The sequence below is a fragment of the Corvus hawaiiensis genome, chromosome 6 (assembly GCF_020740725.1).
Source record: "Corvus hawaiiensis isolate bCorHaw1 chromosome 6, bCorHaw1.pri.cur, whole genome shotgun sequence".
In the NCBI taxonomy this organism is placed as follows: Eukaryota; Metazoa; Chordata; class Aves; order Passeriformes; family Corvidae; genus Corvus; species Corvus hawaiiensis.
This window is the reverse complement of record NC_063218.1, coordinates 64,791,770-64,804,107: the sequence shown is the minus strand read 5'-3', so window position 1 is coordinate 64,804,107 and position 12,338 is coordinate 64,791,770. Positions and strand designations below refer to the sequence as shown.

The following is a 12,338-nucleotide window of genomic DNA, read 5'->3' as shown; positions in this document are numbered from 1 at the left end:
AAGGATTGATCCCTTTATCCCTTCCTGGCATCCACCTTCCTTTGGATCCCATCAGTGAAATCTTTAACCCCCTCCCAAGACCACCTCCAACCCTGTTTTTCCTGTTTTTCTTGGGGTTATCTTTGGAATAAAAGCCAGGGAAAAACGTGTTTCCCTCTACCACTTTTCCCTCCTCACTGGGAGCTTGGAATCACGCTGGTATAATGGAGGGAAGAGGACGAGGTGTAATTAGTACAAAACCCGAATTTTATTCTACTTCTTGGTCGTTAAATATCTCGGACTTGTTCCCAGTATTCCCACCCTTGCGTCCCTCTCCTTTATCCATCATCCCAACTCTTTATCCTGGTTTGGAGAAGCTGGTGATCCCACTATTCCAAAGGGCTCCTTGCACCCCACCTGCCTCTTAAATTCCTATAAATAGCTTTAAAAGAACCCCAAAAGCCTCCTTTTCTCCCACGAGGAGGCTGGGAAGCGCTCCTGGAAGGGCTCTGGAATGCCAGGATATCCCCCCCAAAGGGATCAGCTCCTTTGGGAAGCAGGGAATCACACCCTGCGGGCGGAGTGCAGGTCGTAGTCGCTGTCCGAGGAGTTATCTGGGGGGTTGGAACGCCGGCACGCTGCTTCCAGAGCTGTGGAGGACACGGATGTGGCCTGTTGGATGCACTTCCATGGGAAAGGGGGCGGGAAGGAGCCACTTCCAGCACTTACCTGGATAAGCGGAGAGCTGGGAGCTCTTCGGGGGGGGCTGAGCGTAGTCGTTGTCCCCTCCGTGTCCCCGAGGCCTCGGCGCTGTGCTGGAGCGGTGGAAAGACACTGGGAAAGACAGCAGGATTGGGATTTTTGGGGTTGGAACAGCAGCTTGGAGGGAGCATACCCACCCCGGGAAGGGGCTGAGTAAAACCAGTGCCTGCTCCAGGCCCAGATCTCCTGGATGAGTTACATCCCAAAAGGAAATGAGATCCAGGGCCCTTGTGCCAGGATCTGGGGGGAACAGCCTGCCCAGACCCCAAATCCACTGCCAAGAACTCTAAATCCCATTCCCAGCCCCTCAGGGAGCTGCTCCTCACCCGTCTGGTTGACTCCCGTGGGGCCGATCCACTGGCGCTGCTTCTTCTTGGAGACTGAAAGAGAGGGGGAATTGTCTCTCCAAGGACCTTCCTGATCCTTCCTCCGGCTGCTTCCCCCCTGCCAGCCCCATATGTCATCCCGAATAATCCCCCCCCTTCCCAATAATCCCCCCGCCCCAGGATCCTCCACCTGCTCTTTTGTGTCTGCTCGGAGCTTAATCCCTCCTCCCGCTCCCACGCTCCATGTGGGACAGGCTTGGGGATAATGGGACAGGTCTGGGGACAATGGGACAGGCTTGGGGACAATGGGACAGGTCTGGGGACAATGGGACAGGCTTGGCGATAATGAGACAGGTCTGGGGACAGTGGGACAGGCTTGGGGATAATGGGACAGGCTTGGGGACAATGGGACAGGTTTGGGGACAATGGGATAGGCTTGGGGACAGTGGGACAGGCTTGGGGATAATGGGACAGGGCGATCTGTCAGGCTGAGCAGCCAAATCCCACCCCCCAAGGAGTTTAGGGAAGCATCCATGGAGCTGCCAGCCCTGAGGCGGCACAGGGGGATGGTGGAGCGGGAGGAGGAGGAAAAGGAGGATGAGGATCCCAAGGGTGTCCCCTACTTCTCTTCATCAGCTTCCGGTAGGCAGGAGGGCCACAGATCAGGACAAGGATGAGGAAGAGCAGCAGCGCCAGGCAGATGCTCACAACGGTTCCAGCGGATGTCCCGGCAGGAAGCGGCTTCGAATCCTGGCCTGGGAAGAGCATGGATGTCACCGGATGTGCCCAGCTGGAGGTTGGTGCCAGGATGGGAGCACCCATCACCCTGCCAGGAGCCCGAATCCCACGTGGCATCCACCCCCATCCCTGCCCACTCCAGAGGTGTGGGAATTCCAGCTCCCAGCACCGCACGGATCACGTAGCTTACACACGACTCTGGTCCGGGAGCAGCTCCGGATGTTCCCGAGCTTGGGCTGGCAGAGGTGCAGGGGGCCGATCCCACAGGTGACTCCCGTCGAGGGAGGCTCCCGGATTTCCGTGCTGGAAGTGAGATTCCCGCAGCCCAGCTCCCGGCAGATCTGCCGGCCACGCTCGGCTCGCCGCGCTGCTCCGGAGTCACACAGATCCCGCCACCGTCCTGCGTGGAATACCTGGATGTCCCCTTCACAGGGAGTGGGGCCGGCCGCCAGCCTCCGCAGGGCCCGCGGCTGGGAATCTGCGGGAGAGAGGAGCAGTTCCATGGGGAGAAGGGTTGGATCCACAGGGAGAGGTCAGACCCACGGCAAGGGGTGAAATCCACAGGGAGAAGGGAGTCAGATGCACGGAGAGGGGTCAGACCCATGGGAGGAAGAGCCACAGGGAGAGAGGAGTTGGAGCCCCAGGCAGACAGGGATGAGATCCACAGGGATGAGAGATCCACAGGGATACTGCTGGCACGTGCTCCTCCTCCTCATCCAGCACAGGCTCGTGGCATGGGGATGCTCCTGGCATCTCCCCTCGTGCCTCCCAGAGCCAGGCATGGAGGAGCTTCGAACTCTTCCCATGGGAAATGCAACATGGAAGCCGGCTCTGCCAGCTGCCCCAGCCCGTTAAACCCCCCAAATCCCACAGCATTCCAAGCTGGGCCAGATGGAGCCTGCTCCGAGCCTCGTGGCTTGGCTCTCCATGCCACGGAGCTGGCACCGAGCTGATCTCCAGGGAAACGCTCATGGAAAAGGACAGGGAGAGGCCTGTGGCAGGGAAGACGTCCAGGGCCATGCCCGAGGCAGGGAGATGATGGGAGCAGGGAGATGGAAGGTGCTCAGGGAGCTGCCCACAGCAGGGTGCTCAGAGCCTGCTCCCTGCCTGTGTTCCCCACTCCCAGCTGGAATTTGGGATGCTGCCCCGGCTGCTCTCCCTCCCCAGCGCATCCTCCTCTGCCGGGAACTGAGATTTCCTGTTTTGTCTTCGCACCCCAGAGAGGAAGAGCGGGAGTGGGTGGATGGGGCCTGTGGGGCGGGTGGGGATGGGGCTGGTTCCCTGCTCTGGCCCCACAAACCCCCCGGGATATCCCACCGGAGCGGGAAATCATGGATGCTCCAGGACCGCTCTCACCTGAGCAGGTGACGAAGGCAGGCGTTTTCCCCCGGGAGCTGGTCCTGTTGAAGCAGTCCAGCAGGGAGTGGCTCCCACAGGAATCCACCACCTCCCACCGCACCGGCAGGTGGATCCCCGGATCCGGCTCGCCGTGGCTGTTCCCAGCGGTGCCACAGCGCAATTCCCGGCAGATGAGGGTGGCCAGGTGTGGCCAGATGTGCGGGACGCTCGCCACGGCCCCCCACAGCCCCTGCTTGTGCAGCTCCAGGAAGCCGGAGCAGCTGAAATTGCCGTCCACCAGCCGCAGCCGGGGGGGTCCTGCAGAGGGAGTGGCGATGGAAGAGGAAGCGTTACGGATCGGGATGGCGTTATTTTCCATGATTGAGCGGGAAGTCCCCACGTTTGATGCTGTGGGTCCCACGGCATGAGGCACTTACCTGTGGGCTCTGGGGTGGTGGCTGGGGGCGCCGGTGGGGGCTTGGGAGTGGTTTTCACCGCCTCTGGAATGAGAAGAGATGGGGCCACGTGGGCATGGATGACACCTCGGGATGAGGGGGCCGGGCTGGGGGTCCAGGCTCACCTCTGCAGGAGACAATAACGTGTGCCGTGCAGTTCTCCAGCTCCCAGTGGCATCCCAGCAGCTGCGGTGGCCTCCAGCACCTCCTGGCCTGCCTGAGCGGCCCCTTCCCAGTGGGAATGATGAGCTCCAGGGGCTCAGAGGAGAGGGGGCCACACTCCAGCCGCTGGCAGATCCAATCCAGGTCGTCCACACTCACGCTCTCCCAGCAAATTTGCCTCCATTGGTTTTCCCAGTTCACCTCCAGTATCCCAGTGCAGCGGCAGCCGCCTCTGGTGAGTCTCAGGGGGGCCTCTGCGGGAAAACACCGGGAAAACACCATCATCAGGGGCTTTCCTTCCCTTCCCCGGTGGCTTTTCACCCTGGGAATGACGGAAGAACCCTTGGTGGGGGTCTTGGGAAGCAGCGCAAGGAATGGGAGCGTGGAGGGGTCGAGGGAAGGTGGGGGGCTGAGCTGGGACCCCGCGGCTCCGCTTCCGGATGATGCAACTCCAGCGCCCGCCATGCTCACGGAGCCAGGGCGGCATTCCCGAGGGGCTGCTCCCCAAATTCTCACCTCTAGGGATCCAGGTGGCTGCTCCACGGTCAGGGACGGCTGTGGGAAGGAGCGGAAATGGGGTGTCAATCCCGCGTCCCGCCCTGGGCACCCCGAGTTTGGGACAGCAGCTCCATCGATGGTTGTTTTGGGGAAAAGGGGGATTTTGTGGGAAAACTGGGATTTCTGGGGGGGGAGAAAGGCGATTTGCTGCCTCCCCGTCCATCTGCTGGGGGATCCTTAGGGCTGAGAAAAGATGGAGGGACCTGCTAATCACGGCTAATTAGCCCCGCTCCTGGGTGGAATGTTCGGGAACAGCGCCATGTGGACGGAGGGAAGGGCGGGAGTCGGCAGGGAATGAGGATGGGGGGGACACCTGGCTGCCCCCAGCACCACTGGCTCCATCTTGGGGACCCTGGGGACCCCCGGAGTGGTGTGGGGAGGGGGGTGGGGGGTCACCAGGGTGCTGCCCACCCCGAGCCCCACACTGTGGCTCACCCAGGGTGGAGCCGTGACTCCACGGAGCCGATTCCACCCGGAGTGGGAAAACCGGGGGGAGGGGTTGTGCCATGAGATTTGAGGGCTGTGCCGAGGTCGGGGCGCCTGGTACTCACCCCACATTCCCAGCAGGAGGCACAGGATGGGCAGCCGGGTTGCCATGGGCTCCGGTGGCGGGATGGGGGGCACGGGGGGCTCCGGAGGCTCCGCCGCCTCCGCTGCCCGGCCGGGAGCAGGCGAGGGAGGGGGCCCGGGCAGGAACCGGCTGTTTTTCCTCCCTCTGTGGTTTTTTGACGTCACCTCTGGGCCCTGTTTGAAGGCTCCGTTGCCTCCCCGGGTCCCGCCAAGCACGAGGGGAAAGGGCTGAGAAACTTGTGGGGTGCAGCTCCCGCCAAATCCCAGGATGTCCACAGCTCTGGGAAAGGGAGGTGGTGAATATATCCAGTGCCCAGGGAGAGCTGGGGGTCCCCGAGCCCCCCGGGGCTGCAGAGGAGTTGATGCCCATCCTGGCATCCCCTAAATCACCAGGAATGGGATGGGGGAAGGTTTTATCCAGGCACATCCCGGGTTCTGGCATTCCAGGGACACCCTACACCCCTGCAAGGGCCCATGGGGCACCAGCGGTGCAGGAGCTGGGGAGGGCAGAGGCGTTGATTGATTGTGCCCTAATTAATCGCTCCGAATCCAGGTCAGGCATGCTAATGAGGCAGCTGTTTTCCACTGACCCCGCGGTGTTCCTGCTAGAAGGAGACACGGATGGAACTTCCCATCCCGTCCTGTTCCACCATCCATGGATGCTCCAGTCTCCAAGCCTCGAGCAGGATCTCAGCACCTGGGTGCTCCCTGTAGCCACCACTTGTTCCCACCCCGGTTATCCCAGGGGTCCTGCTGATCCTGGTGGGAGCAGGCCCGGTTGGGATATCCCACATGGGGGTCCCGCAGCTGCCCCCCACCCATTTTGGCTTTGAAAATTCCCTGGAAAAGGGGTGCAATTCCCAGGCCTGCTCCTACAGGACTCACTGGAGGGTCCTCAATCCCCCTAAATCAACCTGAAATTTGGGATTCACCCCAAACATCCCAGGGTACCTCTAGGAAAGGTCCTGTTATCCAGGGGGTGTGACCCCCACGGATACGGGGCTCCCTCAGAGCCGTGACTGCCTCTGGAGGCCGTGAGATCCCAGGGATGGGATTTGGGCTCGGATTGAGCATCCGCCTTGCCTCGGGCGCTGCGAGCCAGCTCAGCATCCTGAGCGTGCCGCGGCAGCAGCTCCAGCAGCTCGGGATGATTGGAATCTCTTCCCGGGGGGGAGTTTGGGGGGCGCTGGGAAGCGCTGACAACGCTGCCTGCCGTGAGGAGCCTTCCAAAAAGCAGGAGCTGCCTTTGGAGCGAGCGGGAAGGGGCTCGGCGGCTGTCGGCACGCTGCCGGGATGGCGGCGACGGGGAAAAGGGGGATTTTCCAGGCGGGAGCGGCTCGGAGGAACGGTTGGTGTTGATGTGGCTGTGTGGAGGTGGAGGTGACACCTCGCCTGGGGGGCCACGGGCTGGCTTGTCACACTCCAAAGGCATCGGAACCCGCAGGGGAATTGGTGCCCTGCCGGGAATCAGCAGCCTCAGGACACTGCTGGCCCTCTGGACATTGGGATCCCAGCCAGGACATCGATACCCCCCGGACTTTGGGAACCCCCCCCCCCCAGGGCATCAGGACCACCCTCCTCCAACTCATCCATCCCCCCAGGCCTGCCCATGCCACAATCCCGGCCATCCCAACACCATCACCTCCCTCCCAGCCCCCTCCGGCACCCGGGGCAGGAGGGGGGCTGGGGCACCCCCCGTGCCCGCCCCGTGCCCGCTCCGCTCTCGGCCCTCGCCCCGTGCCCTTTGTCGGGGTTTTGCTGCTATTTTGGGATTTCCTCCGTTGTTGCGGCTCCTTTGTGCGGGGCCTCTCGCTCGGCAAACAGCTGGAGGATGTGGGGGGGGGCCCACATTTTCCACTTGGGGTGCGGCTGAACCTCGACCTCCTCCCCGGAGAGACAGAAATCCGGTGGCAGGGCCGGGGTAGGAGCAGCCGGCTTGGAATGGGTGGTGGGAAGTGGGGTGAGGGCCGGGGGCAGGGCGGTCCCAACCCAGGGTGACAGGTGGGTGCTGTGCCCCCTCCCAGCCGGGAGCACTCCCGAATCCCAAAGCTGGGATGTGGATGGATTGGGAGATGCTGGAGGGTTTGGGGGCTGTATCCCACCCTCATAGGGCACCATCCGGTGGGTCTGGGGTGGCACCTCGGTGTCGTCCCTTCCAGCATCCCTGGAGCCCCCTGGATGGGATTTATGGACAGTGTGTTCCCGGGATGGGGACCGTCCCAGCGGGGTGTAGGGAAGCTCTGGGGGGACACAAGGGACATCCATGTCCCCCCTAGCTATGGAGCTGGATCAGGGCCCTGCCGCCCCCTTCCCTGCTCCCATGGGTTGGGAATGGGATATTTGGCCATCCTTGGGTCACCTGGTGGACAAGTGGGAGCACGTGGTGGCCACTCCTATGGACAAGGGACATGGTGGGAAGAGCTTTTAATGGTAGCGCGGAGGAGATGGTTGAAGAATTCCAGAGGAGACAGCCGGAGAATTCCAGGAGATTTGGCCTCTGGAGTGGTGGGACAGGCTCAGTAGGCAGAGCCCTGGATGTCGTCGTAGTCGCTGCCCTCGGAAAAGTCGGGATCCTCCACGTGTTCCCCCGAGGGACAGGATGGATCCAACCAGCCTGCGGAGACAGAGCCATTCAGGAGGATTGGGGAATTCCCGGAATTCCCTGTGTCCCCCCTTCCACGCAGGATCCTCACCAGGATGTGAGGAGAGGTCTCCGGGGGGCTCCGTCTCCTGTACGTTCTCGTACCACTCCCCCGAGGAGGTGCTGGAGCTGCCGTCGGGATCGGGATCTGCCGGAGCCGCAGGTGCCCAGGGCTGGGAGGGCACTGGGGCGGGCGCTGCCGGGGGAACTGGGGGAACTGGGAGGAACAGGGTCACCGACTGGCACTTTCCATTCCCGCTCCCACTCCATGGGGTCCCGTTTCCTCACCGAGGTTGAACCCATCCCTGTCCCCACCCTTGGGGTCGCTCTATCCCCGGTCCCATCCCTGAACCCCCATTCCTTCCCCATCCCTGTGGTCTCTGCATCCCTTGCTCCCATCCTTGGGCTCTCTCCCCATGCCTGCTCCATCCCTGCTCCCATCCCCACTCCCACCCTTCCCACCTGCGCCGTAGCCGTGGCCGGTGCCTGCCGGGTCCCAGTGGGTGCCCTGGGATGGAGGGGGAACACTGCCATTCCAACAGGGCTCCGTGGATGAGGAGGAGGATGAGCTGGAGGAGCCATGGAAGGCGGGGCTCGGCCTGGCCGGCTCTGTGGGAACAAGGACACCAAATGTGGGAACGAGGATATGGGAACGGGGGGTGGCCACCCTCCCGTCCATGGGATAGAGCCCCCTCGTGTCCTACCATCCTCAGGGAAAGGCTCCATCCTGTCCTGGCTGTGGCTCAGAGGGAGAAGATCCTCCCTGGGATGCCGGCGCAGGGAGTCTGCAGGAAGGGGAGAGGGGTGGGGACATCCTGGGTGACAGGGATCCCAGGACAGGGTGTCAGGGATCCCAGAGGAAGTGGGATGCTCACTGTAGAAGGTGGAGAGGGCGACAGGAGGCTTGCTGCTGAACTCATAATATTCCGAGTCAGAATCAGAATCCTTGGAAATGGCTGTGACCAGCAGGTCTGGGGGGTGACAAGGGGATGTGGCATCTGTCACCAGCCGGGACCTCCTGCTCCACAGCCCCGGGGGGACCTGCCAGACCCACCTGATCCTTTGGGAAGGCTGGTGGGAGTCTCCCTGTAGTCCTTGGGGATGCCGGAGGTCGCGTCGGGGCTCTGGGATCTGTGGGTCCCCAGGACTGGCATGGGTATTCCCAAGGAGGACATGGCTGTGGGGACAAGGGGATGCACCCACTCCATGGCTGAGCTGAGCCCAAAAAGTGGGGACTGTGTCCCAGTTCCAGTGACCGGATCCAGAATTCCTTACCGCTCCTCTTCCTCAGCCTCAGCAGGGCGGCGGAAAAGGCCAGCACGGAGAGCAGGAGCAGCGCCGCCAGCACCAGGCACAGGACAAAGAGGGGACTGTCCAGGGCTGGTGTCCCCAAGGCTGGGGTCCCCTCCTCGGCTGGGACAGAGAACGGACACAGCTCATCCCACATAAATCTTTCCCCTATGGAATTTCCCCCTGATCCCAGGGAACGGCCGCCGGGGGCTCGGACACTCACCGTGCCGGACCGTGACGTTCCCGGGCGTCACCTCAGCCGTGGGCGTCGGCGTCTCCAAACCCTGGGAGCCTGGAAAAGGCGGGGGCAGGAAAGGGATGCTTGGGAGAGGGCGGGACCCAGGCCGTGCCTCACATGCCAGCGGGAAGGATCCCGATCCCGTACCGTTGCAGATGACCCCGGCTGCCCAGGATTGGTAGCACGGAGCGGATTTATTGAAGGCCCAGCGGCACTGTGCCAGCGAGGGCTGCAGGCTCCCGCACAGGTACACCATCTTCCCGGGAAGCGTGTGTCCAAAGGAGGGCCGCTGGAGCGCGTTCCCGCATCCCAGCGTCCGGCACAGCACCGTGGCCTCCAGCTCATACCAGGTGCTGTTACACACCGTGCTCCAAATGCCACGGAAAAACACCTCCACCCTGCCGGCGCATCCATCCTGGCCCCCGGAGAGCCGCCACTCCTGGTGCTCTGCGGAAAGAGCGCAGAGTTCGGGACGCGCCGCCCGCATCCCCGGCTCCCGAATATTCCAAACCCACCTGAGCAAACGACGCCGGCGTCCTCCTTGTGGCTGCAGTCATGCTCCGGCGCGGCCGGACATTCCCAGAGGTGCCGCTCGTGTCCCTTGCACCCCACCTCATCCCGGAGGATGGGGCCGTGCCCGCGGCCGAAGGCGGCGCTGCCCTGGGCTCTCACGGCGTGGCCGCACCGGAGCTGGCGGCACACGACGTCGGCGTCGGGAATGTCCCAGCCGTCGTCACACACTGTCCCCCACGTCCCCTCCTGCTCCAGCTCCACGCGGCCCTCGCAGCGGCTCCGGCCACCCGCCAGCCGGAGCGCTCTGGGACCTGGCAGATGCACCGGGAAGGGTGAGCTGGCCTTGTCCCAAAAAATCCCAAAATCCCAAAAGGTGGGCGTAAGGATGTCCCTCACCCTCCCGCACTCACCTGGTGTCACCGAGGTGTTCCTAGTCGGAGTAGTGGGAGCTCCCGTCGTTTCTGTGGGGGAGAAAGGGCAGAGGGATGAGGGGCTGAGCCCCCCAGGATTCCCAGTTTGGAGGGGTGCATCCCAATCCCACCCAAACATGGCCCAGAGGATTCTCCCAGCTGTGAGTGGCACAGTGGGAATCCCCCCAAGCTCTGGCAACATGGTCACAGAGCTGTTGCATCCCAAAAATCAATCCCTGTGTGCCCCAGGATGTTTCCCAGGGCTAAATCCCGGTGTGGGATCTGCAGGGAGAATTTGGCCTTAAATGTGGGAATACTGGGACACGACTCACCAGTGGAAGAGATGAAATTTGGGATGTCATCCTGCATCCGTGTTGTTCCCGCCTTCCGGTTGATCCCTGCGGACACAGAGGGGCTGGACCTGCCTGTACCCACCTGCCTGCACCCATTCCAGAGCCACAGGTGAGTGGATGATCCAGTTATCCCTAAAAATTCCCCATTTGGCTCCTCCAGGGGGAAGGATTCACCCCCGGAAGTGCAGCATCCAGGGGGCTGCTTGGGTAGGAATCCTGGGAAGAGCCACCAGAGCTGGTGGGGTGTGGATTGGAGTTCAAATGCTCAAGGAAAAGGTCAGGGATGAGGGGAGAAGGTGGGAATGAGCTGCCCCAGGTGGAGACGGAGGCGTGAGAAGGGCGGAAATGGGGTGATAGGGCCGTTCCCCCATCGATTGGAGGCCTCGAGGCAGCTCCTGGCAGCCATTTCGGCAGCCAAACCATCCCAAATCCTGCTGGGATAGGGGGGGAGACAGGAGGCCTCACATCCCAAAACCATCCACAGGGTACATGAGAAACAGGATGGGCTTCAGGCCCTGAGTGTCACCCCATTCCCACAGGGATTGTAGGTGGGATGGCTCTGAGAGCACTTTTAAGGGCTTGGGGTCCCCTTTTAGGGGTTCCCAGGGTGCTTTTGGGGGATCCAAGGGGGCCCTAACCCTCAGGAGGATCCCCAAGCCTTGGGATACCCTTGTAGGGGATCCCTTTCCCTCCATCCCAGTGGGTTGGGGGGCAGCATCCTCCACCCGTGACACCCACATCGGGGACCCCCCAGGACCCCTGGTGCTCCCCATCCCAGGGAGGTGGCAGGTCCCTGACCCCCAAATCAGCGGCTCCACCACCCCGAGGTCCCAAGAGAGCGACGGGAAGGGCCAGGATGGGGACGGTGACGTACCTCGTGCAGGTGCCACGGCAGAAAGAGCCACCAAGAGCAGGCAGAGCCCCCCCATCCCATCAGCGGGGCAGCCCCATGGGATTCAGGGATCTGGGATTCGGGGGGGTCCCTGTCTCAGCAGCTCGGGGACATGGCTTGGCCGTGTCCCCTCGCTCCGGCAGCTCTGGGACTGTGGCGGAGGGCAGGAAGCCGAGTCAGTGCTGCAGGGTGGAGGAGGGTGATGGGGTGGCTCCATCCTGCCCCGCCAGGGAGGAAACGGGGGTTTGGGCACCCCGCAGACCCTCCGGGGCACGGGAGCCTCGTGGATCTGGTGCTCCCACCCCGGGGGACAAGGATCTGTTGGAGCCATCCTGATCTGCAGCTCATTTGAGCCTCCAGGTTGTGGATTTGGTGGCAGGGGGGCTTGGGGTCTCCCGAGCTGTGGGACATCAGTGGGGTGATGGAGAAGGGCCAGGAGTTCTCCCCTTCTCCCTGATTTTTGGAGTCAACATTACCTGCGCCTCCACATCCTGAGCATCTTCCATCACATCCAGGACCACCCCAGGACCCTCCAGGAGTATGATGTGAGGGATAAGGTTGGAATTTCCATGGGTGGGAGGTGGGGCATCCCAGGAGATGCTGATCCCCCACCGTGGGTGAGGGCACCTGGGGACCCGGGGTGTTGGGAATGGAGGACAGGACCCCAGTCATCCCAACTCAGCAGGGTTGTGGGAAGGTTTGGGGAGCAGGGTGATGGGGTGAGGGATCTCCTGCTATTACCCAGGGTGTCTTGGGATAGGTGGGACTTACTGGGAAGCTGGAAGAGTGGGAATCCCCATGGCACCCCTAAATAAAGGGATGTGCTGGCCAATTCCAGTTGCTGAGGGGACATTTGGGAATGTCGGGGCTGGTGTTGGGGCTGGAAAGGTGGAGGAGGAGGATGGCAGGAGAGGGAGGAAGGAGATCCCTTATCCCAAGGTGACCCTGGCTGGGCCAGGGCCAGGCTCAGTCCTGGATCCAATCCCGTGACCAGCTCCCACGTGAAGCCAAGGTCAAGGGCATGTCCCCATTCCCGGGAGCCTGGCACTGCCACGGGGGCAGGGTGGGACCTGGTGTCGGGATCAGAGGAGACGGCGCGGGGTGGGGGGGGGA

The 12,338-nt window shown here is 62.7% G+C and overlaps 2 protein-coding genes across 4 annotated transcripts; both read right to left on the bottom strand.

Moving 5' to 3' along the window:
- Nucleotides 1-228: 228 nt before the first annotated feature.
- Nucleotides 229-6,450, bottom strand: CD5 (CD5 molecule). The gene is made up of 10 exons (XM_048306700.1): nt 4,870-6,450; nt 4,277-4,315; nt 3,724-4,014; nt 3,581-3,643; nt 3,162-3,461; nt 1,996-2,283; nt 1,691-1,822; nt 1,068-1,121; nt 709-813; nt 229-629 (listed from the first exon to the last, which is right to left on the bottom strand). Exons 1-10 carry the CDS (start codon nt 5,264-5,266, stop codon nt 544-546), a joined length of 1,755 nt encoding a protein of 584 aa, XP_048162657.1. The 5' UTR covers nt 5,267-6,450; the 3' UTR covers nt 229-543.
- Nucleotides 6,451-7,289: 839 nt separating this feature from the next.
- CD6 (CD6 molecule) lies at nt 7,290-12,291 on the bottom strand. 3 transcript variants are annotated; one of them, XM_048306703.1, is made up of 13 exons: nt 11,208-12,290; nt 10,313-10,378; nt 9,981-10,031; nt 9,573-9,881; nt 9,205-9,504; nt 9,043-9,111; nt 8,805-8,942; nt 8,584-8,706; nt 8,405-8,500; nt 8,234-8,314; nt 7,992-8,138; nt 7,582-7,746; nt 7,290-7,502 (listed from the first exon to the last, which is right to left on the bottom strand). In XM_048306703.1, exons 1-13 carry the CDS (start codon nt 11,260-11,262, stop codon nt 7,405-7,407), a joined length of 1,698 nt encoding a protein of 565 aa, XP_048162660.1. In that variant the 5' UTR covers nt 11,263-12,290; the 3' UTR covers nt 7,290-7,404. The 3 variants fall into 3 exon arrangements, with proteins under 3 accessions (XP_048162660.1, XP_048162661.1, XP_048162662.1); XM_048306704.1 differs by having other exon boundaries at nt 7,582-7,677; XM_048306705.1 differs by lacking the exon at nt 8,405-8,500 and having other exon boundaries at nt 11,208-12,291.
- Between the last annotated feature and the right edge of the window lie 47 nt (nt 12,292-12,338).

Excerpts from the sequence above, each read along its gene's own strand:
- CD6 (XM_048306703.1), bottom strand. The coding sequence starts at position 11,262 with ATGGGGGGGCTCTGCCTGCTCTTGGTGGCTCTTTCTGCCGTGGCACCT. Across the intron at positions 8,943-9,042 it reads GAACGTCACGGTCCGGCACG|CCGAGGAGGGGACCCCAGCC; the intron begins GTGAGTGTCCGA and ends TCTCTGTCCCAG. Across the intron at positions 8,707-8,804 it reads GAGGCTGAGGAAGAGGAGCG|CCATGTCCTCCTTGGGAATA; the intron begins GTAAGGAATTCT and ends TTGTCCCCACAG.
- CD5 (XM_048306700.1), bottom strand. The coding sequence starts at position 5,266 with ATGCCAGGATGGGCATCAACTCCTCTGCAGCCCCGGGGGGCTCGGGGA. Across the intron at positions 4,015-4,276 it reads AGCCACCTGGATCCCTAGAG|AGGCCCCCCTGAGACTCACC; the intron begins GTGAGAATTTGG and ends GTTTTCCCGCAG. Across the intron at positions 3,462-3,580 it reads CACCACCCCAGAGCCCACAG|GACCCCCCCGGCTGCGGCTG; the intron begins GTAAGTGCCTCA and ends CTCCCTCTGCAG.